General features: G+C 41.1%; 9 protein-coding genes across 16 annotated transcripts in view; 3 read left to right on the forward strand and 6 right to left on the reverse strand.

The window, feature by feature from the left end:
• The window catches only part of LOC126564842 (beta-ureidopropionase), a 300,108-nt gene extending 282,222 nt beyond the window's left edge, over positions 1 to 17,886 (forward strand). For all 4 annotated transcript variants that reach the window (XM_050221961.1, XM_050221963.1, XM_050221962.1 and 1 more), the window contains exons 2-5: positions 15,446 to 15,575; positions 16,686 to 16,948; positions 17,023 to 17,435; positions 17,501 to 17,886. In XM_050221961.1, coding sequence (XP_050077918.1) covers positions 15,472 to 15,575; positions 16,686 to 16,948; positions 17,023 to 17,435; positions 17,501 to 17,881 — 1,161 coding nt within the window. In that variant the 5' untranslated portion in view covers positions 15,446 to 15,471 and the 3' untranslated portion in view covers positions 17,882 to 17,886. The remainder of the gene's footprint in view (positions 1 to 15,445; positions 15,576 to 16,685; positions 16,949 to 17,022; positions 17,436 to 17,500) is intronic.
• On the reverse strand, positions 497 to 1,166 carry LOC126565489 (adenylate kinase isoenzyme 6 homolog). The gene is made up of 2 exons (XM_050222671.1): positions 1,074 to 1,166; positions 497 to 1,000 (listed from the first exon to the last, which is right to left on the reverse strand). The coding sequence occupies exons 1-2, from the start codon at positions 1,102 to 1,104 to the stop codon at positions 507 to 509; spliced, it is 525 nt and encodes a 174-aa protein (XP_050078628.1). The 5' UTR covers positions 1,105 to 1,166; the 3' UTR covers positions 497 to 506.
• On the reverse strand, positions 2,591 to 3,445 carry LOC126565395 (ER lumen protein-retaining receptor). Its single transcript, XM_050222568.1, has one exon. It carries the CDS (start codon positions 3,409 to 3,411, stop codon positions 2,773 to 2,775), a length of 639 nt encoding a protein of 212 aa, XP_050078525.1. The 5' UTR covers positions 3,412 to 3,445; the 3' UTR covers positions 2,591 to 2,772.
• On the reverse strand, positions 4,607 to 5,350 carry LOC126565369 (ER lumen protein-retaining receptor-like). Its single transcript, XM_050222539.1, has 2 exons — positions 5,336 to 5,350; positions 4,607 to 5,257 (listed from the first exon to the last, which is right to left on the reverse strand). Exons 1-2 carry the CDS (start codon positions 5,336 to 5,338, stop codon positions 4,607 to 4,609), a joined length of 654 nt encoding a protein of 217 aa, XP_050078496.1. The 5' UTR covers positions 5,339 to 5,350.
• Positions 6,942 to 8,501, reverse strand: LOC126565735 (uncharacterized). The gene is made up of 3 exons (XM_050222943.1): positions 8,450 to 8,501; positions 7,819 to 7,947; positions 6,942 to 7,081 (listed from the first exon to the last, which is right to left on the reverse strand). Exons 2-3 carry the CDS (start codon positions 7,867 to 7,869, stop codon positions 6,947 to 6,949), a joined length of 186 nt encoding a protein of 61 aa, XP_050078900.1. The 5' UTR covers positions 7,870 to 7,947; positions 8,450 to 8,501; the 3' UTR covers positions 6,942 to 6,946.
• Positions 8,865 to 9,200, forward strand: LOC126565737 (mitochondrial import receptor subunit TOM7 homolog). Its single transcript, XM_050222945.1, has 2 exons — positions 8,865 to 8,976; positions 9,081 to 9,200. Exons 1-2 carry the CDS (start codon positions 8,880 to 8,882, stop codon positions 9,140 to 9,142), a joined length of 159 nt encoding a protein of 52 aa, XP_050078902.1. The 5' UTR covers positions 8,865 to 8,879; the 3' UTR covers positions 9,143 to 9,200.
• On the reverse strand, positions 9,592 to 10,404 carry LOC126560666 (ELKS/Rab6-interacting/CAST family member 1-like). Its single transcript, XM_050216623.1, has one exon. It carries the CDS (start codon positions 10,402 to 10,404, stop codon positions 9,592 to 9,594), a length of 813 nt encoding a protein of 270 aa, XP_050072580.1.
• LOC126564219 (methylcrotonoyl-CoA carboxylase subunit alpha, mitochondrial) lies at positions 11,868 to 14,299 on the forward strand. Its single transcript, XM_050221202.1, has 3 exons — positions 11,868 to 12,003; positions 12,163 to 13,942; positions 14,014 to 14,299. The coding sequence occupies exons 1-3, from the start codon at positions 11,972 to 11,974 to the stop codon at positions 14,296 to 14,298; spliced, it is 2,097 nt and encodes a 698-aa protein (XP_050077159.1). The 5' UTR covers positions 11,868 to 11,971; the 3' UTR covers position 14,299.
• Positions 17,887 to 20,926: 3,040 nt separating the features above from the next.
• On the reverse strand, positions 20,927 to 27,125 carry LOC126564396 (MAGUK p55 subfamily member 7). Of its 5 annotated transcripts, none has more exons than XM_050221432.1 (11): positions 27,020 to 27,125; positions 26,043 to 26,224; positions 25,838 to 25,933; positions 24,838 to 24,969; positions 23,269 to 23,301; positions 22,604 to 22,771; positions 22,351 to 22,533; positions 22,139 to 22,274; positions 21,620 to 21,799; positions 21,203 to 21,546; positions 20,927 to 21,121 (listed from the first exon to the last, which is right to left on the reverse strand). In XM_050221432.1, exons 1-11 carry the CDS (start codon positions 27,060 to 27,062, stop codon positions 20,945 to 20,947), a joined length of 1,674 nt encoding a protein of 557 aa, XP_050077389.1. In that variant the 5' UTR covers positions 27,063 to 27,125; the 3' UTR covers positions 20,927 to 20,944. The 5 variants fall into 5 exon arrangements, with proteins under 5 accessions (XP_050077389.1, XP_050077387.1, XP_050077386.1 ...); XM_050221430.1 differs by having other exon boundaries at positions 21,620 to 21,895; XM_050221429.1 differs by having other exon boundaries at positions 21,620 to 21,898.
• Between the last annotated feature and the right edge of the window lie 116 nt (positions 27,126 to 27,241).

Raw genomic sequence — 27,241 nt, forward strand, 5'->3', positions numbered from 1 at the left:
TAGTCCATTCGCTATGGAGTGGAATAAAGTGCGCTCGTAATCCGAAATTTCGCAATCTAAACAAAAAATAGCTCCATATGTTTTGCGTCAGCAGAGAAAAACGATAAATAAAAGATGGAAATAATTCAAGCACAATACTTGTCTTGCCGTCCTAGTTTATAATGACGTAGACATGAATGTATCTCGTGTTAAATCATTTCCCTCCCAATATCCATTTTCGCTGAGCGACAACTGGATCAGGAACGCCTGTCTGTTCACCGTGCCTTGAGCAAATTCTATTTTAAGTATTCGGCATGAATTGTAAAGACTGTCAGACATTCTCTACCCTTCCATGGGGAGACTTACAACTCTTCTTCCTACGGGTTTCATGTTACCTTTCATTTTCGTAATTGAATCAAAAACCACAATTTCCGCGGTACGCGGAGGAAATGCACACTCGCTATTAGCTAGTGGATAGTTTCGGGAGCAAAAGTTTTATACACCCGTAAAAACCGAATGACCATAATTTACGCTTTATTGTGCTTCGCCTTCCACTGTTCTAGCCAGTCGCGCACGCGCTCCACATTAGCGTCTAGATCCTGCTTTGTATCGCTCTGCAGCTCGAAAATGATATCAGTACGATAGGCATCTTTTGCCTCGTCCAACGGAATCTGGAATATTTCGCATTCCATGTTTGACTTAATCTTGCGCTCGTTGTACTCACGAGCCTGCAACCGATCGTACAGCAGCGAGGTAGAGCAACGCATAACAAAAACGGCCGCAAACCAGCGCTCCGGGAAAAAATCTGAACTATGGTATTCGACCACACAACCGCCCTGTTTCATCAGCGGTTCTAGGTAGTCCAGTAACTTGTCCTCATCCAACACCGGACATTCGAACTCCTCATCGTACTCCTCAACAAACTTGTTAACACTCACTATTTCGCTCACGTTTTGCCACTGGAAGTCCAGCTTTTCGACCAGCTGCTGACAAAGTTCCGATTTTCCCGTACCGGGGGTACCTTACAAAATGGGAATGTAAAGAATTATTTCGTTGGCAATCGAGTTGAACCGAATCGGAAGAACAACACATACCAGTTACTAATATGTTGGGCAGAACCATCATTCGAGTTTTTGTGTATTGGTGCTTCGTTCGGCTATATTGCGTGCGGCACCAAGCAGCAACAGTACATTTCACGCTAGCAAAATCTTTCCTCCTTTCGATTAGAGCGATCTTGTAAACTAAAATATAAAAATTCGAGGTTAAAAATATCGTTACACGATGCACTTTTCCGAAAAACCATAGGAATTTTCGATTCGCAATGCAGAATAACAACTGCCCAAGGAAACCCAACAAACTGTCGAGGCTGTTGACATCGGTTCTCCGCGTGCTTGAACTGTCATTGGTTGACAAACAAAATTGCAGGGGTTTCACAGTGGAAAAATATTTTGTTTTTTTTTATTATTTTTAATTATGCCGCGTGATAAATGCAATTCAGGTGATGTTGCTTTAAAAACTTACGGGATACCACATCATATCCATACTCGGCTTTTTTCAACAATCGCATCACGAAATAGACTCAGAACGAAATTAAAGAGTTCATTTGTTTAACTATATTCAAAGCATTAAAATATATAATAAAAATACCGGTTAATTAACCTGAAATTGAAAAATAACGATTTCAACCATACCTATATTTACAAAAACTAAAATCTTTACCAACAGATTAAGCCACCACCCATGCATCTTGCTTTATGATACTAGGGTATGATGTGATCACCAGTGCATAAGGGATTTATGCTGCACAAAGCATAACTATTTAAACAATGATTCATTTTCCAATGATCCTAATGATGCCACAGGTTCGAGAATCGTACGCATAAAGTTTGCCTTGCCTTTTCTCATCTTGATTTACCACAACACAACACTATTGGCTTGGTGTGGCTGCTCGCATTTGCCACTGATAATTAATGTGTTTAACATCTGTTCAAACAAGCCATGCTTGTGCAATCCGGTATGTACAACAATTTTACTTGCTTTTATCACCATGATTGGCATTTATTGTATCTTTTCTTTCTCTGTGTTATACATTACAATTATTGATGAAAACTATTGATGAAGATCAGTCACGCATTTGCAGTTCTCCATGGATTAGCACATTTTTAAAATAACATTTTCATAGATCTTACCAGAAATACGCTATGACGCGAGGATATTTTCAGTTTTCCAATATTTATTGAATGTATCTCTTGCATGCTAAACTGTGCTAATAGTATGTTAAGGTTTTACTTTCTTCCTACATATCTTATGCAATCTTTAGCATTTTTTTCCATCTTAACATTTCCTCAACTAAGCCTAGAAATACACAAATACACAAGTAGCAGGAAGAGTGCAGCTCGAGAATAGCCACATAACGGAATAGTAAGAATAGTAAGGTTAGCAGGGATGTAAAAATAAAATTAAAGTCGCGCAGCTGGCCGCATTGTGGTCGTTCAAAGACTCACATTATACTGCTCATTTGTTTCTGCATTGGTTGGTGGCGCGTAATTTTTTCTTCGCCACAGCTAAATTCACTGGCGCAACTCCTCGGTCTGCTCGTACGCTCTTCCCGTTTTGTTTTGTATTAATGTTTGGCCGTAACGCAATCATGGCCAAGATGCAAGTTCAATTGTAAATGTATTGTTTGATGTCGTCGCTGAAGCTTCAACCCAGGCCAGGAGAAATTGCTCTTGATTAATCCTTTCGATAGTTTAACATCGATTGCCTCGCTACTACTGCCCAAAGGAAAGCCACTTACGCTGGCAGTTGTAGTTTTTTGCCTTTAAGCACCTTCGTTATGTAGAGATAGAAGAAGTCACAGTACAGGATCGTCTGGATCGCGCCGGCAAAGATGGCAATCAAATCGTAATGGCCCTCGGCATAATATCGGTAGATCCAGTTAAGCAGGTACAGCGCACGATATGAACCCAGGGCGAACAAGTAGTGGCTCGTGATACTTTCTGCTTCACCCGTTTTGCTGACCAGGAACAGCTGGGGTAGAATGGCAACCGCTTCCAGATAGATGGAGAACGTCCACAAGATCTCCAGAGGGGTGAATGCGTTATTGATCAGCAGGGCCAGCAGAAAGCACGGTACCAGCAGGAACTCGATGCGGAACGAATCGTGGTTGTGGTCGTAAGTTGCCTTAAACTTGACGTACATCAGATAAATCGTGGCCACAGAGGTACTTATGAAGACCAGCTTCATGAAGGTGTTGTATACACTGATGAACGTTGTTACCAGATCCAGGTAACGGCTAATGTAGACGATGGCGAACAGAATTTGCGATTTACCGGAAATACCAGCGCACGATCTGGTTTTCCATATTTTTATCAGCAGTAAAATTATTGCAAGCAGATGCGATAAATCGCCGGCCAATCTGAAAATATTCATTTTCGGAAATTACTCCACTCCTTTGTTGCGGTGTTGGATGGGGTGATAAAATATATCCGGCCTATGGTCTAATCCGGGCAGGATCCGTTTTCCTTCGACTGGTTGGATAATCTGATGGATAACAGTCTGGTAGCAGTTTGTTGTCGCTTCTACGGCAAAGCGAATCCCAGCAACAAGGTTTTACTGCAGCACACACAACCAGGCCACCCGCAGCAGATGATGGGATGAGATGGGATGACACAAAACATACACGCAAGCTAAACAAGAAGGGGCTGTTCTGCACACGTAGTCGTGTTGCCGGTAATTTTTTGAAAATCAGTCTTCCGTCGCTTCCGTCTCTACGCCGATGAGCCTGGCCCGAAGGGTTTGACCTGAAGATGTCCGGAAAGTGAACTTTTTCACTACTATCACGGATTTTTTTTTACTGAAAATATCGAAGCAACCGGACACCGACCGACTGACGTGTAAACACTTCTTCTTATTGATGTTTTTCCTTATTCTTAAAATGGCGTTGGCGATATTGACATCTGCCAACAGCGTCAAGGTATATAGAGCACATCACAGTCGGCACACTGGGCCAATCGAGTGGTGGTTTTTGACCGGTAAATGCATTTTAAGATTTGCTAAACTCTTTTATTCATTTAATAACAAAGATTACAAATTTACACATTTTGTACTACGTTTTGTAATACTATCCAGGAGACATGCTAATGAGTCATTTATTAACACTATTCTTTGCCAGCGAACTACACGTGGACGGCGAATTTACCTTTTTTCTGAACTGCTCCCCTACTTTTGTATTTTTTTTTAATTTTCTCATTTTATTTTATTTATTTTAAGTATGACGACTTGCGCCGTATTGTCAATGAATTTTCTCAATTGTTCAGGTTATTTTTTTTTTCTTGAAATTTGTTTAGATCAAATATTGAGTTTTTATTGTTTTCAAACATTTGAATCGATTGAATGATATGCACGGCAGAAAGCAGATCCTCCGCCAGCGTCTGTAACTAACAATTCAACGTGTTACATCAATTTTCGGACTAAGAACGATCTTCCAGCTATCTCGATAATACCGAGATCTAGTCTAACCCGATCACGTTTCAAGGGAGGATGTAAATAGGTGTAATCTTGATATTGAAACTACACATAAGTATACAAATTATTAGCGTACACTTTAATTAATACGCTCCATCAACTAACATATCGTACTGACCGTTACGATGCGTTCTCGATGCTTTAATGTGGCAATTCTTAGAGCAAGCAGAACAAACAGCACCGTTTGAACGCCCCCCGCTATAAATGCTAGTGGATCGTATAGCCCATACTGACTATACCGATCGATCCAATGGAGTACGTAGAGTGCACGGTACGAGCCAAGCAGTAGCAGATAACACTTGAACCATGGCTCCACATGGAACGTTTTGCAGATTAAATCCATCTGGGGCAGTATGGCAACCGCTTCGAGAAAGATGGAAAACGACCACAATATTTCAAACGCTTCCATGCGATAATTCACGAACAGAGCGGTCACGAAGCATGGCAAAATGAGCACCTCGTTGTAGAAGGTGTCATTTTCCCGATCGTAAGTTTTTCGATAGAAGCTGTGCATTACCAGCACAGTAATGAGTGTTACGCTGATGAAGAGCGTTTTCATCAGCACATTGTACACACTGTAGGTTTCGGGGAACGTAACGAGATCGGCATAACGCGTCGCAAACACAGTAACGTAAAGGATCTGCGTTTTCCCCGACACGCCAAAGCAGGACTTGGTGCGCCAAATGTTGAACAGCAAATAGAGAAGCGCAAATGCGTGGAACGAGTCCGCTAATAACCGGTAGCCAGTAAGCTGTGGAAAAGATAACATACGTCAACCGGACCGCTCAACCTGTGCAAAAATGCAACACATTTCGAAACGTTTGCTCACCATTATGCTATGTTTTGACGCTTTTGCACCACTATCAAACTCAAATATTCGCGGTGATGTGCTATGCACGCTACGAACGCGAGATGAAAAATGAAGCCAAACGCAATGGCAGAAAACTGAATTCCCAAAATGACAACATGCAGAGCCAGTTAGAACTGTGTGGCGATGTATTTATTCTCCCTGTGCAAGTGTGAATTCTTCTTCCAGAGATGTAGCTCACACACTTGTGCAATCTGGCAAGATGTCCAGATGATGCACCCATGCAGTGGTGTTGGTTTTGCAGTTGAAACCGGTATTGCAATACCTCTCCTCAAGCAGAATGGAACGAATGATACAGCGAAGGGAATTCCCTGGCCAAGCAACAAGTTCCACTCACGTTTGACGTCGAGGAAAGTACAAACATACGTCACATAGTAGAAAAAGAATTTCAAGTCTTTACCAAAAGAAATGGATCATGGAGTTGAGGCTCTCCTGTACGAATAATTGTCTGGTTTTATTGCTTAGTACAACTTGTCTATTGCGCATGCATCCTTCAACAACAGAGACAAACGCATGCATTAATAGTTATCCAAAAGAAGAATCCTGATGCGTTGTAAATGTATGGAACGAATAAATATACCGCTCAAGGTCATCATTGTAGTAAGAATCCAAAAAAGTTTTAATTGGACAGCACACTAAAGTATTGACATATTTTGTTTTATTTATCTCTCTAGCTATCACACACCAAATCCGGCATATCGTAAAGAAATCAAACCACGCCAAATGGGTTCGTTCAAACACTTGCTTACTTTCAGGAAAATTGTTTTCAGTCAAACTGAATAACCTTTAGCCGAGCACGATACTTTTTGCATGGATGTGTACAATTAAAATTCAGCAATTTTTTTGCCTATCTGCCTAAATTTGTTTAGCAGGTAACTCATCCTTAAGTCCATAATTCCATCGCACTGGTACGACATTCGTTCGCTTATTATTGGATATGTACTCTACGATTTTCATTCATCTCTTTGCGTTGCAGTCTTTACTGGATTCTTAGTACTTCAAAAGTAGTCACATTCAATGTATCTATCGTTAGCCATTCTGTTGTTTCATTGTGTAATGAAACATAATCTGCGGGACAATGATATAATATCATATAACAGGCTTGGGCGACGACATGAAATAAACTACAACTCTACACAAGTTACGCAAACTAAAACAAAACGGCCATAGGTCTATCTGTTCGCGGAACAATCACTAAGCTTCTTGCTTATTATTTGCATGTTTGAAAGGTACATTCATTAGATAGACATTTAATTATTGTCTACGGACTGCAATATTCACGGGCGGAAATTATACTACAAGCAGGAACCGTAGCAGAAGCTGCCTAACCAAACATTTGCTATATTAATTTGCTATAAGAACTTAAGCGCAAAAAATAAGCAAAACAAAGGTATATTCTAGGAAACGGAAGAAATATTCCTCATTGAATCGGCCTCAGTATCTTTCTCCCATATCTCGTATCGTGCAATGCAGCGGTACACAGTTTACTTATCATTTTTTCTTCATTTGAATTCCACGGATGTTTTAGCGGTCAATAGTGAAAGGGTTTGTCAACAATAAAAGCTTTTGTCCTTACAATTTCCTTTTGGTCGGTTTTGTTAGCATTTGTTTCATGCTGAACGAAGACAGTCCAATGCCGAGCGCTGCGAGTAGGGCCGCTGACCTGGTGGTGTAACGATCCGTGGACTTTGCAGCGACTTCGTTAGCCTGGAAACGAAACAAACCCGAATAGTGTAAATATTGTATATTTTAAACACGCCAGTATCCAGTATTTGGTTGATCGCGTTTCCCGTTACTCCGATCGATAATGCAAAGCACAAACGAACGAACGAACGAACAGTTTCTATAATTAGTCGGTAGTGAATGTCAAGGTGAAATATTCTTGCAAATCCTGCCTATTTTTATTCCCAGCACGAAACATGAATGGCGCACATGGACAAGCAATGTGCACGCAGAGCATGTCGTTGACGGCGTATTTCGTAAACATCTTACAAAGCGCAATAGTTGTTGTTCCTACACCGATAAGCCTGTTAATATTGAGATGTTTGTATACAAATCGCAAATGTGAACTTTATTCGTGACGCCGTATTATTTTTTTTTTTCGCATTAGTTCTCCATAAATCGCGCTAAGGGATTTTATCTGCTACATCAGTTGGGAACGTACTTACGGCCGCACGTTTCCTTTGTCAACGAAAAAATATGATATTTTATCATCTCCAAACTGCATACAATATGGGCATAAAAAGTGTGATGATCACATGACCAAGAACATTAGCATTACTTCCTAGTCAATCACTGACCCGGATATTTCTTCCCATATGAAGGGCAAAAAGTAAGGATACATCATAAACAAAGTAAGCTAGGAAAAGCAGTAACCATCCATTTTGCAGGTAATTTTAAGGAACGACGAACCAATCTCTCCTCACTATCATTTCCTTGCTTACCTGTCCATAGTTCAGACGGACGGCATATCGGATGGCCTGTGTCGTTTTCATGCTTTGTCTTCCCGCACTGTTGCTGGTGTGTCACGGAGATGTATTCCAGGGCAAGAAATCCCTGTGCGCCAGCAGCACCTAAAACCAGATAAAACCAATAATTGTAATGTAAATATGTAAATTTAGCATCCTTATAATTCATAAAAATTGGAAGACAACGAAATTATTGCTCGCAAAGGTTTTTCTTTATGTCGCACGAAACTTCCTGATCATTCTCCTTGCTATCTCCTAACCACGATTCTCTTTTGCTTCTTTCGCACTTATTGAACAATGAATAAATGAGTTTTGCGAATAGATTACACTTTCCACGATACTGATTTCCATTTGGGGATGAGCGAAAAGGCCCAACATCTAGATGTTATCTACCCTTGGAGCAAATTTTATGTAATGTTCCTTTTTTTTACATCGAAACCAAACATCTCACACGAGTCGCCTTCTTTTTAGCCTAAAAACTGATTCCTCCCTTCACAAGCTTTGCACCGTTTCAAGTCTACTCTAAGTTGTGGCTAATTTCAATTCAACAGTAAACTTATTTTGCCAACTTTACGCCGCAAATATCACAAATTGAAGATATACTAACTTCGTGCAACCTTCACGGGGCAGGAAATAAAATCAGAAGAACAAACTGCTAGCTTCAAGAGCAGTCTGCACCATGTCATGTGAGCTGACAACGAATGGAGCTTTCAGAAAAATAAAACCTGTCTTGACATTAGGAAGACTTTGCCCAAGTTGTATACAGGTGCAAAATGTATTTCATTTTTGTCACACGTAAAAATGTAGCTTTTGTTTAAATATCGCTTTGAAAATATTTTTTACTCAAACAACACTCATTTTCCTGCAATTTGCTTTAATTTAATCGTATTGAATGTATTGGAAACTGTCAACGTGCACGACTCGATTCAGTCTTCTCTGTTGTAATTTATTGAAACGTCATTTGGCACCGCATTGTATTTACGCAATTGATTGTTTTTCCGCACTTTGGTGGTAGTTCGCGATCTCATCAAACAACGATGTTGTCTCCAGGTGTAAAAGAACGAATCGGCGTTGTTTTTGAGGTAGTGAAAACCTCCTTTCACTGGGGATTCATTCCAACATTGCTATATTTAGGTAGGAGAATAAAGTCATTTACATAACACGCATGTCTGGCTGTGCGGCGCTCATGTTGCTGCAATGATAACATACACCTGCTAATCGTGTACTTTATGTTTCAGGATTCCGCAAAGGATCAGAACCCGGCATGCCGCCACTATCGATAGCAAACTTGTTATGGTAATCTACAGCTACTCTCGACAAACGTGACACATCCAGATTGTATCACAAATTAATAGGAATAAATCCATCTTTGTTCTAAGCAAGATGTAACCTACACAGTGGTGTAAAAGCATGTGTTGTAATGTAGAGTATTGTAAAACTATCAGCTGTCGGGTATGGAAGTATGTGGAGGATTACCGGTACGATATATGCTGATCGATTTTTCCGGGTGTAAAAAGTTCAATTAAATTCAATTTCCGAAGTCATAAGGCCGAAACACGTTCTTCGCTTTTCGCTTTTCCAACAGAAGTGACGTCTCTCCTTTATTTCACCAGGTTGTTTCACATTTTGACATTTGATATATCCACGTTTGACAATTGCTTGATCAAGATATTTAACCGGTTTTGCTTGAAGCAGGATGTTTACAGCTCGGCTATCCTGACTTGGGAATTGCCCTCAATTCCCCCCTGACTATGTGCAAACTGATGCAGGGTCTGCATCTTGCGACATCCACTTCCTTAGTTTATCTGATTCGAGTACGCCATCGTAGGGAATTTGAGTTTGTTGTGCTCCATCAATGTCTCGTATTACATATCTGTCATTGGGCAAACATTTGTGTATTACATAAGGTCCCTTGAACCTGGCTTCCAGGCGATCCTTTTCGGCAAGTGCTCTATGCAGACGTGTCGTTAGCTTTTCTACCTCGCTATCCAAAGAGTGAAGCTTCATCTTGAATTTGGCGAGTTCACGTTCGTGTAGCTCTCGTTCCTCTTTTTTCTCCGCTTCAACTCGATCGCGCTGGTCGCGCAGTTGCTGCATTTGTTTTTCCTTATCTCCGATTGCTTCTTCCAAGCTTGTCAACGCTCCTTCTGAGCTGCAATGGTGTGCCTGCATTGCGCTGAGCCTTGCTCGTGCCATATCAACTTGATTATCTTTCTCCTTTAGCAAATTTTCCAAATTGTCAATCATTCGATTTTTTTCTTGTAACCGATTACGCAGCTCTTCAACATCTGATTGCAGCATGTTGTAATGTTCTTCTTTAGCGCATAATGATTCCTTGAGGACAGCAATGTGACGCTGATAATCCTGATGCTGCTCTTCGAGCGTTTTCATTTTGGCAGCCATTGCCATTATCTCTTGATCGCGGCGTGTGATTTCCAAGCGAAAATCATCCAGCTCCTGAATTGACTGAATCGGTTGAGCGTACTCTAATTCCCCATCTTGCTGAACAGCTGCTGAAGCTGATGAGACACGACGTGGACAGTCCCGATTGACATGTCCCATCTTATGGCACGTGAAACATGATCCGTTCGGTCGACGTGGTGAAGGACAGGAACTTTGATAATGCCCATATTTTGAGCAATTGTAGCATCTTGTTTGCTGAATATCACCTGCTTCTTTACCGCCCTTATTTGGTTGATTATTAGGTCTGGCTGTTGACGGCGTTGCAATATTACGTGGGCGAATTTGTTCATATCGTTTAAGTAACTGCTGCAATTCATTCATAGATCTGGCGGCGAAACGAATTGATGCGGTGTTGATGGGATCACCGATTCCATCAATGATGATGTTGATCAATTCTTCTTCTGGGATCGGAGTATCACAAGCCAAGGTCTGCATGTCCAGGATATAACTGATGATGGATTCATTCCGTGCAAGTCGTCGTGCTCTAAGCTGCTTGTACGTACTTTCAACCGATTTGATTTTGCTGAAAGTTTGTATCAAACGATCTTTCAGCTCATGATAGGTTGCAACATCGAGTGATGTCACGAATTTAGCTGCCGTTCCAGTAAGCAATCGACGTGTACAGTGGAACTTATTTGTGTCATCCATATTATATGGAAGGAAGACTCGTTCCAGTTCCTTAAACCACCGCTCAATGTGATCACTATTGTCACCACCAAATGTATCAACAAATTCTTCGAATTTGATGACTGCTGGTTGTAGCCCCGAAGAAACAGTAGCTGGGGCTTTTACAGCTGCGATTTTCTGTTGCAGCTCAAGAATCTCGATTTTCTTTTTCAGCAACTCTATTTCGTGATTTGCATCGGTGATGGCGTTTGTTGAGTTCCGGACTAAGCTCAAACCATGTGGAACCGTACTGTTCTTTTCACTGTACAAAATGGCGGCGTCTCTCTCATCGGGCAACATGGCGGTGGCGGCGTCGTTTTCATCTTTTGTCAACATTTTGATTAACACTCTCTTCACGGAGAAGGCTACAAACTACACATTTCACGAACGCTCAAAATGTCCACTTAATAGGCTCTGGTAATCCCACTTCTGAGTTGTAAAAAGTTCAATTAAATTCAATTTCCGAAGTCATAAGGCCGAAACACGTTCTTCGCTTTTCGCTTTTCCAACAGAAGTGACGTCTCTCCTTTATTTCACCAGGTTGTTTCACATTTTGACATTTGATATATCCACGTTTGACAATTGCTTGATCAAGATATTTAACCGGTTTTGCTTGAAGCAGGATGTTTACACGGGTAATATTTCATGATTCAAAATTGTTGGAGTTCGCCCACTTCAACCAAACAGCTTTGCCAAAATTGATCTGACCAAGCTGCATCGAACTTGGGTTCCATTATTTATGTTCTAATTCGTGCAGTGCAAAATTTCCACACGGCTAGTGAAATGTTTTTCACATTTATTTATTTATAAAAAAAAGCAGTCAATCGCTCAATTCAATCGGGGACAAAATATCGCAAAAACTAGAATTGGAGCTTTTACGCGAGCTGTCAAAAGAAATCGCATATGTCAATCTTGACACATTCCAAGTGTGCAGTTCCACCTGTTGTGACGATAGGCTGCAGTAAATAAACATTTATCCTGAAAAAAGGACGAAAACAACATGCTGCACAAACTGCAAACCGCGGCAACATGGTAAGTATTGTGAATTCCCAATTCCCCACACTGAACGTGTGTTTGAAATGCAAATTCTGACTGCAATGAATGAAAAAATCAGATTTGTTATGTAATCATGCGTGTGGACTCATTCATTCGCTCATTTCACTAATTTCTTTCATGTTTTGGCTTTCCAAGTTCCCGACGATTTGCTTCCGCCTGCTCCAGCGCTGGCCCGAAGGTGGCGCATCGTCAGATAAATAAACTGCTCATTGCAAATCGTGGCGAAATTGCGTGCCGTGTGATGCGAACCGCGAACCGGCTCGGGATTCGAACGGTTGCAGTTTTCTCCGAAGCGGATGAAAAATCGCTACATGTAAAACAAGCGAACGAAGCATATAACATTGGTCCTGCCGCATCACAACAATCGTACCTGCGGGGTGATAAGATACTGGCGGTTGCCAAAAGAGCGGGCTGTCAAGCTATTCATCCCGGCTATGGCTTTCTGTCGGAGAACGTGGAATTTGCAGAATTATGCCAGCAGGAAGGTGTCACGTTTATCGGTCCACCGGCGAGTGCGATCCGGGACATGGGAATTAAGAGCACCTCCAAGCACATCATGTCCGCCGCCGGAGTGCCGATCATCAACGGATACCATGGAGAAGATCAATCGGACGAGAGACTGCTGAAGGAGGCACAACAGATAGGATTTCCCCTTATGATTAAGGCGGTTCGGGGCGGTGGCGGCAAAGGAATGCGTATTGCGGAAACGGAAGCGGATTTCATGCCCATGTTACAGTCCGCTCGGACAGAGTCTGAGAAGGCTTTCGGTGATAGCGCAATGCTGCTGGAACGCTATGTACGATCACCAAGACACGTGGAGGTACAGGTATTTGCTGACCATTACGGTAATGCGGTCTATCTGTACGAACGTGATTGTTCGGTTCAAAGACGGCATCAAAAAATTATCGAAGAAGCACCCGCCCCGGGTCTGTCGGAGGAGCTACGTAAACAGCTCGGCGAGGCAGCGGTTCGTGCCGCTAAAGCAGTAAACTACGTCGGCGCCGGTACGGTGGAATTCATCCTGGACAAAGAAGATCTGTCCTTTCATTTTATGGAAATGAACACTCGGCTGCAGGTTGAGCATCCCATCACGGAAATGATTACCGGAACCGATTTAGTCGAATGGCAAATAAAGGTAGCAGCGGGAGAGCGTCTACCGGTAACCCAAGAAGATATCGTCATGCGCGGTCACGCTTTCGAGGCTCGTATCTACGCCGAGGACCCGGCAGGAGGTTTTCTTCCGGGTGCAGGTCCTTTAGACTACCTGTCGACCCCAGAGCCGTCAAGTACGACGCGTGTTGAGACTGGCGTAAGGCAGGGAGACGAAGTGTCCATCCATTACGATCCGATGATAGCGAAGCTGGTAGTCTGGGGCGAAAATCGTGCCAGCAGCTTGCAACTGCTGGTCGAACAGTTGACCAACTATCAAATAGCTGGTCTGCAGACCAACATAAACTTCCTGATCGATCTTGCTCAGCACGAACACTTCCAGGCTGCAGATGTGCATACTGGCTTTATCGAGCAGCACATGAATACACTTTTCCCGAAAAAAGTGATACCTTCGGAGAAGGTAGTCCAAATGGCGCTAGCCCACGTGCTAAACGAACGCGTGCAATCGGGCGCCAGTTTGGGCACGAAAACTTGTACCCCATTCGATGGTGAGTACGGCTTCCGGCCGAACTATAGTGTGGCACGTCCGATAAAGATAAAAGTTGGCGATGTAGAGCATACGGTTGAAGTAACGACGAGCGCTGAAAGCTGTTACCTGGTTCGTGTGGATGCCGGCGAATGGCAGAAGGTAACGGTGCGCCGTAAACCGTACACCAACCGTTTCCTGTTGGAAACGAACATCGAGGGACACGTTTCGTGTTTTAACGCCGTCATTTCAGGTGAAAATGTGGCACTTTTCGATGAGGTAAGTTTCTGTTGATCAATTAATCAATGATGCGTTGTACAGTAAACCATTTTTTTTTCTTGCTTGTCTAGAATGGTATGATTGGTGGAGAACTTGTTCAGCCACGCTTTCTCATTGCCGAAAGCACGATGGGTGGTGTCGACGCGTCCAGCGTAACTGCCCCAATGCCCGGGGTGCTCGATAAGTTGCTTGTAAAGCCTGGCGATACTGTGAAAGCAGGTACACCGGTTGCAGTGCTGATTGCCATGAAAATGGAGCATGTTCTGAAAGCTGCCAAGGATGGCGTTGTTAAAGCGATCCCGAATGCAGAAGGTAGCAACGTTCGCAAAGGTGCCATCTTGATTTCGTTCGAATAATCAGGAGCGAGCGCATCTGCATTTAACTACCACAACAATTCCTGCATTTAATCTGTTCTGAACAGTCTGACACAAAGTGCATTTATTAGGATGTAAGCATAAGATCGGTTAGATGAATCGTTTAATGGACGACAAGTAGTAGATTAGCGCACAATCTGTCAATAGCGTCTAACGCCTTTTCATAGCAGTGATCTTCGCAGGGGACAATAACTATAGCGACCACAAATCGAAGATATTAATACAAATATCAACGGTATTTGAAATGAACAAGTTCAAACTAAAAAGGAGAAGAAAGACCGCGTTTAACGCCATTGTTAGTAGGATGATTATGAATCAAAATTTATGTTCAACGGTTTTCAATTGATTGAAAACTTTCCAATATGCACAAGGTGTTTAGGATACAAACGTAACATTCCAAATGATATGATCAATAAAACAGTTGTGCCAAAATATACATTGAGATGCATGATGTGAACAATATTTCTTAAGAAATGAATTTATTTAAAATTTCTGCTGTATGAAAACATAATATTAATTATTAAAATTTAATCCTATAAATAGGACATACCTAGGACCTGTTCATAATTGCGAACAGCCCCTACTGTAATCAGTAATGTATCAGCACATTTAAGAGACATTTTCTTATCAGTCGCTTCAACGTGTTTGGTAGAAAACAACGGTGCATGGTATCAGATTAGATTACAATTATTTACATCGGGTGTTTTCATGTGTATTTAAACGTTCGTCGAATCGCCGCACCGACTATGGAACAAACCAGACTAGCCGGGGGTTATGTAATCTGGAGAGTGAAAGAGGGCGGAGAAGAACAACGATACACATAGACCGCACTATGAACAATCCGGAGCTGTTCTCACACTGCTTCCAAAATTCTCTTTTTCTCTTGCCACCCCACATACGCACTCGCAAGCCGTACGCGCAGAGCAGTAATGGGTCTCAATGCGCAATGGCTATCGCTGTTCATAGCTCGCTAGAGTTCAGTGTGCTAATACCGTCCATTGAACAACACACTTCGCTGTTCAAAGCCACACGCCAAGTCTAGCGCGCTACTCGGAATCGATAATTGACCTAAAATCCGTCAACACCGTTCACCGGAGACGGTCTAAGTTTTGTGGTGTTGTTGTTGAAGTTTCATAGTAAACGGAGCTACAAAGTATGTCTGAATCAAATTTCAAAAGCTTAGAAGACACCCTAAACAAATATATTCCACCGGAAGAGCTGCGTGAAGTTAAACGGGTGCTGTACGGAAGGCCCGACGAGTAAGTATTGTTTTGCCTTTGGGTGTTACGAAGTGACAGTAAATACAGCACACGGTTACGAACATGCGATTTATTCGGCTACGCAATTTATATAGTGTGATGATGATATGTTAAAAATAGATAATACCTTTACACTGGCGCTGGGGGAGGTTTGCTGTGAGAAGAACGACACCCTGGTCTTCGCTCATGTATGAACCTGAACTTGGACATCGTTTGAAGCTGTTACAATGTAAGAGCGACAGCAGCCAACCCCGAGCGAATAATTGGCCTATTATCTGCCATTCTAATTGGTGCAGTATGACAATAAGCATTTGATAACACCGTACAATGATATTACTACGGTAGATTGGAGAATGAGGCGTAGATAAGCCACAGATAACAATTAACGTAGAATTGTGTTATGACCTTTTTGGTAGAAAATATTTGCGATAACGCTAAGAACTCGTTTAGTGGCGGGATTTGGGTCGTTGAGGTATTAGCTCTCGGTGCAATAGATGTGTGGAGCATCATGAACCATAGCCTATGCGCAATGCAATCGTGAATGTTTTACAACACATTCGAGACCTTCACTATGGCTTTGGTCACGAAACCCTTTATGGTGGTTGTTCCGAAGAATTGAAAATTCTTGTTGAAGACAACAGCTTAGAGGGAGGGATTAAGTATTCAACATGTCCTTGTTTTAAATCCTGGCATCTTCTAATCCGTTGTATTACCTTCCTGCTCGATTGCCTACTCTTCAAACAAGGTTAGCTTCAACTGACGCTTTCCTATCACAATGTCCATCCTATTCAGGAGTTTCTTCTCGTCCTATTCAGGAGGAATCTTCGTCAACGTGAGTTTTTCTTTTCATATTCTGTCGCATGCTAGGAAGCTCTGTCTATCTGGCTTTCATTCTAAAAAACAGAGAAGGTGGGGTAAAGATCGGTTATCACTGATCACATCATAATATCCTTACTTTTTCGCCCGGAGTGATGGGTAGATAACATGAACAAATCTAAGAACAAAACTCCTTCACTATATTGGTCATGACAGCTAACATAATTTTGCTGGTAATAAATCTAAACATAAAAGCTTCTTCACATAATCATGTTTCGGTTAAAATGTTTTCAGCAACGAGTTAAAATTTTCTGAAGAAACCATCTCACTATCCAAGGATGTGGACATCGAGCTAAAGGGGTACGTGTTTACTGCCCGCAAGGAGGATCTGCGACGGCCGAGAATAGTGCGGGTGGCAGCAGTGCAAAACACGGTGGACATTCCGACAACGGCCCCGATTCACGTGCAGCGTGATGCATTGCATGAGAAGATTTCCAACATCTTACGTGTTGCTGTTACGGCCGGAGTCAATATCGTCTGTCTACAGGAAGCTTGGAGTAAGTAAAATTAAACCAGTTTCCCATCCCAATTTACCACAGTCAAGTCTTTTTTCTTTTTTGGTTGCTTGCAGCCATGCCATTTGCGTTCTGTACGCGCGAAAAGTTTCCCTGGTGCGAATTTGCCGAAGACGTCGAAAATGGACCGACAACAAAGATGCTGAAGGAGTTGGCCCGACAGTACAACATGGTAATCATCTCGCCCATCCTGGAGCGTGATGCAAACCATCACGATACGATCTGGAACACAGCAGTGGTAATTTCCAACAATGGTTCCTACATCGGCAAACATCGCAAGAATCATATTCCACGTGTGGGCGACTTCAATGAGTCGACCTATTACTACGAGGGCGATACAGGGCATCCGGTGTTTGAGACGCAGTTCGGACGCATCGCTATCAACATCTGTTACGGGCGCCATCATCCACAGAATTGGATGATGTTTGGTGTCAATGGTGCAGAAATCGTATTCAATCCATCGGCTACTGTAAGGAAAACCCGGGCATCCGGTTAATCAATTTGCTTTGCTAATTTGCTTTCCTTCCATTACAGGTGGGCGGACTAAGCGAACCACTGTGGGGTATTGAGGCGCGCAATGCGGCCATCGCCAACAGCTACTTTACCGTGGCCATCAATCGGGTTGGTACGGAGGTGTTCCCGAACGAGTTTACCTCCGGCAATGGGTTGCCGGCACACAAGGATTTTGGTCCTTTCTATGGATCGTCGTATGTTGCGGCTCCGGACGGTTCCCGTACGCCTGGCCTGTCTAGGGATAAGGATGGTTTGTTGGTGGTTGAGATGGATTTGAACCTCTGCCGGCAGATAAAAGATTTCTGGGGTTTCCCAATGACGCAGCGCTTACCACTGTACGCGGAAAGCTTAGCAAAGGCAATCAAACCTGACTATAAACCACAAACTATTCGAGATAGCTAAACCAGATGGTCACCATAAAAAGATAAAGGGTGTATATAAAAAACAGTATGTTTTATCATTACGCAAAACACGGTAAACTTATAATACAATAAAGAAACGGTTTCAATATCCAAATTTTGGTTTTGCTTTGTATTTGCTATATACTCCTTTGTTCAATGCATCTTTACGTACTAGCTGCTGTTTGTTGAGGATACAGTGGGTGACTTTTTTCTCTTCGTTTCGCCAGTTTCGCCTCCTTTTTCTATTCGTTCTACATGATTGGCATGATTCCGCGTTTGCACCCTCATGTTTGAGTGTAGATATCTAAAACTAATCAACAAACAACATCACTTCGCTTACTTTTATGTGCCTTTCGTGTTTGTTTCGCGTTTGCATGTACATATGTTTTATGGACCGACCAATTGGTTTTGACCGAAAATTAGAATTTCATTTTTGCTATCCTTCTATAACCTGCAGATTCGTAATCAGGGTCAAAGTGTGTGTGTGTGTTTTGGCTGCTAGAAATTTGGGCGATTACCGCACACAGAAAAAAAAATAAGGGAAGATCTTACTGTTTTGTGGAGCAGTGTGTGTAGTAACTATCGTAAAAAGCTTTGTACGATCACTCATCACATACCCCCAAAACAACTTACGAATGGTGAGTTCATAATTTGCCACAAATGTATTGATTGGTGGTTTGTTTGTGTAGTAATGGCAAGCAAGAATTGCTTTCATAAATCCACCTCTATATCTATATATATATTTTTGCAAGATAGTTCTCTCTGACCTTAGGACGAATGGTTAACGGTTTGCATAAACATTTGAATAAAAATATGGCTGCTAATATTCTTTTGACATACACCTTGACACGTGGTTTTGCATACATATTGTCCCGATTGTTCACATTTCATTTGCACAAACTCTCGCAGTATGTGCCGTGTAGTAATCAATTAGCTCGATACATCCACAAGTGTGTACCGCACACGGCATTTGGTTTGGGGAGCATTATTCCTTTAGCATAGCATTGTTGAACGTTAGTAATGTTTGAAAGATGTCCAAGGAAGCAATAGAAATGTGGAGACAGGTAGCGTATAGTGTGGATACATTAGATACAGCAGCTTTAGAATATTCATTTGCGAGCACTGGGTGGGCGCATTGTGGTACGGAAACTTGACTGAAGTTTTGCAATAAAAAATACGATCACAACATTTTGCTTCTCTGTGTATCTGGGTTACATTAATTGTCGTCCTTTATGTCTTTCCTTTGCAGTTTACAGTGACTATACATTTTTTGTTTGGTTTTGACTCAATAAGCAATGCTCTGGCATAGTTGGTTGTAGACCCGCGCATGCAAATTTTAGTTGTAGACTCGCGCAAGTCTAGCGAAAGACGTGTGTGTGTGCTTTTTTATCTAATCTGTTCTTTTGATTTTGCGGAGCTTCAAGTTTGAGAAACTATATTTAGTGTGCTATTGTTCTAGTGGTAAGTAGCAAATGGTTGACAAAATGCTTCACGATTTTCATACAGGCAAGGCTATGAAGATAAGTGTACTCCTACGAATTCTATCTCTTTTATGTTCGAGGTTTATTTATAAAACGTGTCGGAAAATACGGACCCTTTCATTTTATGAATTTTGTTAAATGCTTCTTTAAATATCTGTGTATATATATTTATATTTTGCAACTGTAAACTGTAGAACTGTTAGGTGAACTGTGTTGGTGATTCCATCATTTTTTTTGTTCTTGTATTTTTGTTTGTTTGTTTGTTTTTTTTTTTTCTTGCAAGTTAGAAGTTTTGTTAGAAGAAAAATGACTTGATAAAGGGTAATTTTGTTACACGCGATGCACTCGTTTGAATTGTTTCCCTTTAATAGGTACGGAAGTTGCACATGGCGCTTTGATTCGAAAGCTTTGCCATAGTGGATGCTAACGATAGGTCATTCTTTCTCAAAAGGGATGTATAAACAGAACGGTGCAATTGCTTCTAATGCGAACCATCGTCAATTTGTGTCTTTGTAGTTACTTTTTCTTTCTGCTAAGGTACGGAAAAGTGTGCAGCACTAACATAGAAAACAAAATTTGTCGTTCAAAATTATTCTTAACTCTAATCACAATTGGAACACATTTACGAATCCAACCAGATGCAGCGCATCTGGGTTAGTGTCTCTACTATCTATTACCATTTCATTTATCGCACAACGGGGTATACAAAACAAGGGATTGTACGTTTCTTCTCGCATTCGCTTTACTGCCGTTCTATGGTTTGGGTGGGCAGTGATTAGCTTTAATTAAATTCCCTACTAACAACATGCAAAAACGTACCGTGAAGTCAAACAGGTTAAATAAGCTCATTCATTTGTGTTTCTATCGCGTAACTCCGTGTTTCGCTATTCGCCACAGGCATGTCTATGGTCCTTATTATGTTGGCTAACTGAGGAAATAAAACAATCAAACATGGCACTACACTCGGTCAAACAACAAATGTTTTCTAGTATATAATAATTACACACAATGTAACACAATTCCTGGCGCTATATTACTACCTCTACAGTATCTTTTCAAATATCCACAAATGCCGATAGGATGTATGAACGCAAGTTCGCTGCTGATAGTTGTTTTTCGATTGCCCATTTTATCCCAGCACTTTGATTGGCCTTTGCACTACTATCCCTCAGTAAAGCACCTTGGAATAACGTTCCAGCTTGTTTCATTCGCTCCCTTGCGATAGAAGAACAGGGGCCATGAAAACTGAAATGAATAACGGCTGCAAAGCAATCGAATTGACGTAAAATTTGACCAATCATAGTTTATTGCGTTAAAGAAATTGTAAATAAAAATCATAAAACTAATAACAAATGTATCCTTTGCATATAAAATGATAAAATATTTGGTAATAAAATAACATTCAATCGAATAATAACACGAATGAGCGATCCAATCGAAAGACATAACAAAGCATAATAGTCACACTAGTACGAATAATGCAATCGAAAAAAAAGAAAACAATTTACCAAACTTTTTAAATTCTAGCACCCTGCCGTCCGTCCATCCAACCGTTTGTTCCCTGCGCTCAAACTCAACATTCTCTACTGTACCCAGCTGGCGGGTGCCCAGAGCGGCTCGGATTCACATTTGTTGGCCAAATTGACCAACTTCTCGAACGCTTCCGTAAGATCATCATTTACTATCTCATCGTCGCAAAAGTGTCCGTAAAGAAAGTTAATGCGTTCGTCGGATTTAATCATTTCCATGAACTCTTCATCCTACAAAAAAGAAAAAAGGTTTTGACACAAGGTCAGTACGCGTTTTACGATCTTTTCACACCTCTTCACCACCTCGCTTACCGTAAATCCTCTTGAATTATTTTCATCAAACGTTGAGCGTGCGCGAGCTTTCGTGCGAGATTTTTTCAACTCCTCGTATGTCGGTGGCCTAATGTGTACAATGTAAGGCTTTAGTTGAGCCGTCCTTAATGACTTCAGTGCTTGATAGTGTGGTCCCAGCACACACACGCATCCAGCATTCACGATGCTTTTCACACTTTCAGCCGCCGTCCCATAGAGATGGCCTTTGTACTCGCCGTGTTCGATGAACTTGCACGCCGCAATGTCCGCTTCCATCTTTTCGCGGGTTACAAAAAGATATTCCCGGCCGGCGACTTCGCCCGGGCGCATCGGGCGCGTAGTGTCTGCGAATTATGCGTGACCATCATTTAGTATGACATGGTTTTAGATTAAAAAAAATTGCAGCACTATACTCACATGGAACTGGGCTTTTATATTTTTCCGGATCTCTTGCAACGAGTCGACGCTTCAGCTCGTTTCGTCCTACTCCGGGTGCACCGATCAGGATGATCGGCCGAAAGACACCGGGACGTGGATACAGCTTTGCAACCTCCTCGTAGGTGGCGATCATTTCCCGATCAAAGTCATCATTCTCAGCTGTATCGTACATAATCTTTTTAGTCTTTGGACCACCACAGGGATGGTTTGGATTTGGTGAACCGGGTGGTGTAGAGCAGATGGAGGCACATGAACCTTCTTCTTGGGGGGTGTGGTGTGGGTCAACACAGAGCGAGGCACAAGATGGGATGGAGCAGTTGTAGCAATGCGGGATGACAACAGGCACAAACGAGCGAAAATGTGTGATGATGCAAATGCGGGGCGGGAAAAAAAACAAGAGTGGAATGGCATTTGAGTATAATGAATGTTACAAACAAGTGTGTAGCGTGCACATGCACTTCGTTTCCGAATGTTTTTAGTCTACTGTTTTTTGCTCACTTTTGGCATCACCATTTGTTTCCTTTTGAGTTCTTTCGTGCAGTATGCGACGCTCCTGGAGCGCTCGGCTTGGTATCAACCCGGCACGGGTTGTTTTTTCACCCTCTTTGCGAGCCTGCCACCAGTAGGAATCATCCTGACGGAAGCAAAATCATGTGTTGCGTGAATCGTTCAATGGTACCAAGCTGAAACAGCTACCGTTGATGCCTCACCTGCGATACAATGTGAAGAATGTCGCCCCGCTGGAACCCTAGGCCAGCCTCTTTGCAAGGGATGTAGGGATCGTTTTCTGGTTCATAGTCGAAGTAAGCTCTTACCCGTACCTTGCTTTCGCGCTGATCCAGCTTCCCATCGGACGGGACGAGCTTGAACGTTATTGTGCCTTCCGAATTTTGCTGTGCAAAAATAGTGGGACGGATTTAATCAACTTTCCAATGCAAGTGTTGCTTCGATTACCACACTCACCAGAATAGAGAGAACATCGCTTGGTGTTTTGCCCTCGACGTTAATATTATTTACTTCAATTACCTCGTCGCCGACATGAATAAGGCCCGAACGATCAGCCGCCCCGCCGTGCATGATCCGTGCGATAATAATTTTGCCCGTTTCTTCATCTGTTTTAATAGTAGCACCCTGAAATATAGTGGGATAAAAATAAATAGTACCATGCGTGCGTCTTATCACACTATCCATACGTAGTTAAGGTGGCTGGAGCATATCAACGAAGACAATAATTCAGCGTATCGAAAAAAAAACAACTTATGATCAAGAAGCTAAACGTTGTTTAAAATAATCTAGCGGAGTACATAGCATAAAAAAGTTTGTAATTTATCTATTCGTAGTTTGAGTATTAGGACGATCAAAGAACACTTTATCGGTTACCTCCATCGCAAATTATTGGAAACGATTATACGGAAACAAAAATCAGAAATCAGCAACTCAACAAATAATAGTCAGCAAAAAATTTGCACAAAAAAAATATATTCTCTTTGGCAAATAAAAACAAAAAATGCGTAGAATAGACACGCCAATCGACACGAAAATGTTTGACAAAGCTTCATTTGCTTCGATGAACATTGGCGAAACCTACAGCCGAAAACAAAATCTTAAAACAAACAGCAAATACTTACAACAATCGGTTCCGCACTTTGTGCTCCAGCACACTGAATGCAGTAAAAATGAGTTTCGAATAATAGTTTTGTATCAAAATGTGTGTGTGTGTGTGTATTGCTTCACGAATGATCGCTACTTGTAAGAGAAATACGCATTTTCGGTCATAGTATTGAAGATTTATGAGATTTGAAGGAAAACAGAATGAAAGGGACTAAACATTCAACATACAACCGCACAGAAGAGATGCTGAATAAAAGCCTGTTTCTGTATACGAAGAATAGTTCAGTATCAAACGAATAGAGTGAATGCAGTCGATCGTGAAATTTTCATCGAGACGGTGCAAACATAGACGGACATGTTTGGTGATAAATACCGATTACACAGACACGATGAATGTATTTAATGCGCTACAAAGCAAACTAAATAAAACAATTAAAATACAATTAGGTACTGCGTAGAACGTAAACATTCATGTACAGGGGTACTGCTTCGATGGAGGTATGATAAATGTATGATTTTTTTTTTTAAATTAATAAAGTGATATTTGGTGTAGTATTGTGTGTCACTAGCTTATCATGCAACCGGTAATAAAACAACAAACTCACATTCAAAGCACAAAACTATGTGTTTTTTGGGAAGATAAAATGGAAAAAAATATTTAAAAGCTAAATAAAACCAGCTAAGCTCGACAATAAATGTAAAAATTAGGATATCAATTCAATTTCCCTTGATATGTACTAAAGATGATTAACGAATGAAATAAATTTTGTTTGGTGTTTTATAGAAAAGGCTGATATGCCATTGTTTATAATGCTACTTGCATCACGAATATGAGTGTTAAAGTGCAGCACTCCGAGTAGCGCACCACTGCACCAAGCAACAAATAAAGTATGATTGTATGGTTTATACAATGGCATGAGGTTAAGAATGGAAGCGCTGTGCAAGAGACATATTTTGTTTTCGCCACTTGAAGCAAATGTTGACGAGTAAACCCCTGGCTAAGGTAAAATGGGCAAACATCATCCATCTGAGTACCTCAAGGGCTAAGACAGCCACTGTTTCATCACTCGAAATGAGAAAGAAAGGGTTTTAAGCCGGATAGTCTACGTTTTCCAATGAATGTCTCCTCATTTTGCATCCAACGACAAGACACATTTTCTGTTGAATGGTATCATGACTTTTGCGCTTTACTGCTAGAAGGTGAGAGGTGAAACTTGTCTTGTTTGCAAGTACAAACTATTGTGAACACTATATGCTTTGTTGAGAAGACTTACTATATAGTTACGAACAAACACAAACTGCCTCTGTTCATCTTGGCACAGGATGCCCTGTTTACGTAGAACGTATAGACATGTGATCTTAATCTGTAGTGGACATTTTGCACTAGAGGTATTAACTGTGTAGTGTTCATTAAATGTTAAACCATGCACTAAAATTATTAATTTCTACTAAGCATAAACAGTGCCAGACTCTATATAATCATACCCATTGATACTAATATAAGCTAAACACATATCACAACTGCTGTCTCTGTCATGATATGAATAATTTACTAACCAAATGATTCAATAATTTAATGGACTTACCAGGGGCTCGTTACTTTTTACAAGTTGCACGATTTTGATAGTTTCTTCGTCTTCGTCAACCTCTACGGGGATGTCCGGAAGATGTGGATAAAAATCTTTTTGCGCGATTGCGTCGTGTGCAAAAAGAATACTCTGTAAAACAAAGCGTGCATAATAGAGTTGATCATTTGTGTTAAAAATTAAATCTCTAAACGCTATGTTGCAGTACAAGATACGTTGTAAGGGTAAGGGTGAACGTGGCGCTGGTTTTCAGACGGCAGCACCGGGAATTAAATTAAATTAAATTGGAAATATAAAACAAAAACAAAAATACTACACCAAATAATTGAGCTTGAGATTTCTGAGCAATATATAAAGTAATGCTTAAAACATGACGAAACCTTCAAACTGTTGCGAATCTGTTACACCAATCTGAGCTAGGTGAAATTATTTATGGCCGATGATACTCTTATTCAAAACGACACAAACAGCCATTCGTTGGGTTGCGACCCATCGAAGCTATTTTGTATGAATAAATGAAACGGTATTTGAGTTTCGTCCGGTCGACCAAACAACCGAATCACAATGACACAAATGTATCGCCAAAGACATCCTTTCCACTATCAGGTCTAGTAAATTGGTTCCGGATGTATCCTGTGCCCCCTCCCCTATCGATTGATTGTCATTTATTATCCAGACAGGTTTTAATGGAAGCATCGTTCAATCGCAGCTGCACAAAAAATCGCGTGCTAGCGGCAATGGAAAGCTGTACCAATTTAATGATTGGCCTTCGGTTTCAGAAGGATGTCCATAAAAAAATAAAGCAGCAACGAAACATATGAATTTTCATGGTTGGTTAAATGGTTAGTTTGGGTTTCGGTTCGACAACTTCCTTCGTATCTCTGTGATTTGGATCGTGGTAATTTTGACTATTTCGGCAAGTGGGACTTATAGACGTGGCTCATTGCAAGCATGCAAAAATTAAAACTAATACTTGTATGTATAATTCCTTTCAATTTACCTGCAAATGCGGAGTTTGAAGTAGGTGGAAAACTTCCTTGCAGAGTGGAGAAATGTGACATCTTGGTGCGAGCAGTTCTAACACTTCCATCAGGATCTAAAATTTTCATACAACGTAGAGGGAAACATTGTTTATTTAGATGAGTAGAAACTTGCTTTCTATCAACGAACAAAAGCTTATATACACACACACACACACGACTAACCTGAACTGACGCGGACAGCAACGGTGCTATCCTGTCGTCCTTATTAATTTTGGCCACCTTGCTATGTACATTCACTAACGCGTTCAGTTCCTTCGACTGCAGCAAATTTTGCAAAAATCCTAGATCTTTTTCGTCGGTCAAGCTTTCAGCTTCTTTAAGCGACGTAATCAGCTTAGAAATCACTGTACAATAAAGAAAGTTAGAAACAAATATTATTTAAAAAAACGGTAATGATTCATGTTAAATGGTTTAATTAATTAAAAAGTTAAAAATAACTAAGGATTTCGTTAAGGATTGAACGTAAAAGAAATCCATGAAATATTGTCGCGTTGGAAAAAGCTACTCGCGTGCACAAAACCTGTGTTATGCGAATATTGTATATTATGGCATTATAAACAAATTTTGTAAGTGTAACTTCCGGTGACATTCGCTTGTGTCAAAAAAAACTCTATTCGTGCGAAATAATTTTCCAGCGTCGTGTCGGGTCCCTTTTGTTTATCCAACAAGAAACAAGCGACGCCATTGACGTCATTTGTTGGAGTGGCATCCTTCTAAATGCATGATGCGTACGTTCGTCGCTGATTGGCCTGCACTTCAAGGAGAGTGGTCATGAAGAGTTGTTATTGTGGAATATGTTAACGCTCCGAATAATATCCAAATGTGATGATGCATTTTTTTGTACTGTCATTAGAACGACCAGATTGCTCTTCACCGTTATGTTGTTACATTACATCTAAGCAACTGAAGGATAACGATGCATAGATGTATCACAACAATTAAACTGCTTGTTTGAACAAATATGTAGCATAGTTTAATGACGTATGTTAGTTTAAAAATTTGATATTGATTACATCAAAAGTTTCATTTTCATATCAATAATATTTTGATTACTAATTTTGATGAGTTAATTATGGTTCTTATGGTAATGGTTTGGATTCATTCCGATTTTGGAGTAAATTTATTATCATAGCACTTACCGGGATCATAGCCTCCATCCGATGCCATGGCAACAGCAGTCATTATGTACAGACCCTAATCTACAAATATGAAGTATGTGCACAAATACACACGGTACAAGCAAATATGTCACTATATTTTAAGTTGGCTTGGATTCGAACACACTCGTTAACGTTTCTCTATTCACTGGTTGTTTGTTCATATGAAGTCATGCCGCTGTTTTATGTTACAACACTGTTAAA

The sequence above is a fragment of the Anopheles maculipalpis genome, chromosome 3RL, assembly GCF_943734695.1.
Source record: "Anopheles maculipalpis chromosome 3RL, idAnoMacuDA_375_x, whole genome shotgun sequence".
NCBI lineage: Eukaryota > Metazoa > Arthropoda > Insecta > Diptera > Culicidae > Anopheles > Anopheles maculipalpis.

Excerpts from the sequence above, each read along its gene's own strand:
- LOC126565489 (XM_050222671.1), bottom strand. The coding sequence starts at position 1,104 with ATGATGGTTCTGCCCAACATATTAGTAACTG. Across the intron at positions 1,001-1,073 it reads GCCCAACATATTAGTAACTG|GTACCCCCGGTACGGGAAAA; the intron begins GTATGTGTTGTT and ends CCATTTTGTAAG.
- LOC126565395 (XM_050222568.1), bottom strand. The coding sequence starts at position 3,411 with ATGAATATTTTCAGATTGGCCGGCGATTTATCGCATCTGCTTGCAATA.
- LOC126565735 (XM_050222943.1), bottom strand. The coding sequence starts at position 7,869 with ATGAAAACGACACAGGCCATCCGATATGCCGTCCGTCTGAACTATGGA. Across the intron at positions 7,082-7,818 it reads TCCGTCTGAACTATGGACAG|GCTAACGAAGTCGCTGCAAA; the intron begins GTAAGCAAGGAA and ends TTTCGTTTCCAG.
- LOC126565737 (XM_050222945.1), top strand. The coding sequence starts at position 8,880 with ATGTTGTCTCCAGGTGTAAAAGAACGAATCGGCGTTGTTTTTGAGGTA. Across the intron at positions 8,977-9,080 it reads TCCAACATTGCTATATTTAG|GATTCCGCAAAGGATCAGAA; the intron begins GTAGGAGAATAA and ends TTTATGTTTCAG.
- LOC126560666 (XM_050216623.1), bottom strand. The coding sequence starts at position 10,404 with ATGGGACATGTCAATCGGGACTGTCCACGTCGTGTCTCATCAGCTTCA.
- LOC126564219 (XM_050221202.1), top strand. The coding sequence starts at position 11,972 with ATGCTGCACAAACTGCAAACCGCGGCAACATG. Across the intron at positions 12,004-12,162 it reads CTGCAAACCGCGGCAACATG|TTCCCGACGATTTGCTTCCG; the intron begins GTAAGTATTGTG and ends TGGCTTTCCAAG. Across the intron at positions 13,943-14,013 it reads ATGTGGCACTTTTCGATGAG|AATGGTATGATTGGTGGAGA; the intron begins GTAAGTTTCTGT and ends TTGCTTGTCTAG.
- LOC126564396 (XM_050221429.1), bottom strand. The coding sequence starts at position 27,062 with ATGACTGCTGTTGCCATGGCATCGGATGGAGGCTATGATCCCG. Across the intron at positions 26,225-27,019 it reads GGATGGAGGCTATGATCCCG|TGATTTCTAAGCTGATTACG; the intron begins GTAAGTGCTATG and ends TTTATTGTACAG. Across the intron at positions 21,122-21,202 it reads ATAATTCAAGAGGATTTACG|GATGAAGAGTTCATGGAAAT; the intron begins GTAAGCGAGGTG and ends TCTTTTTTGTAG.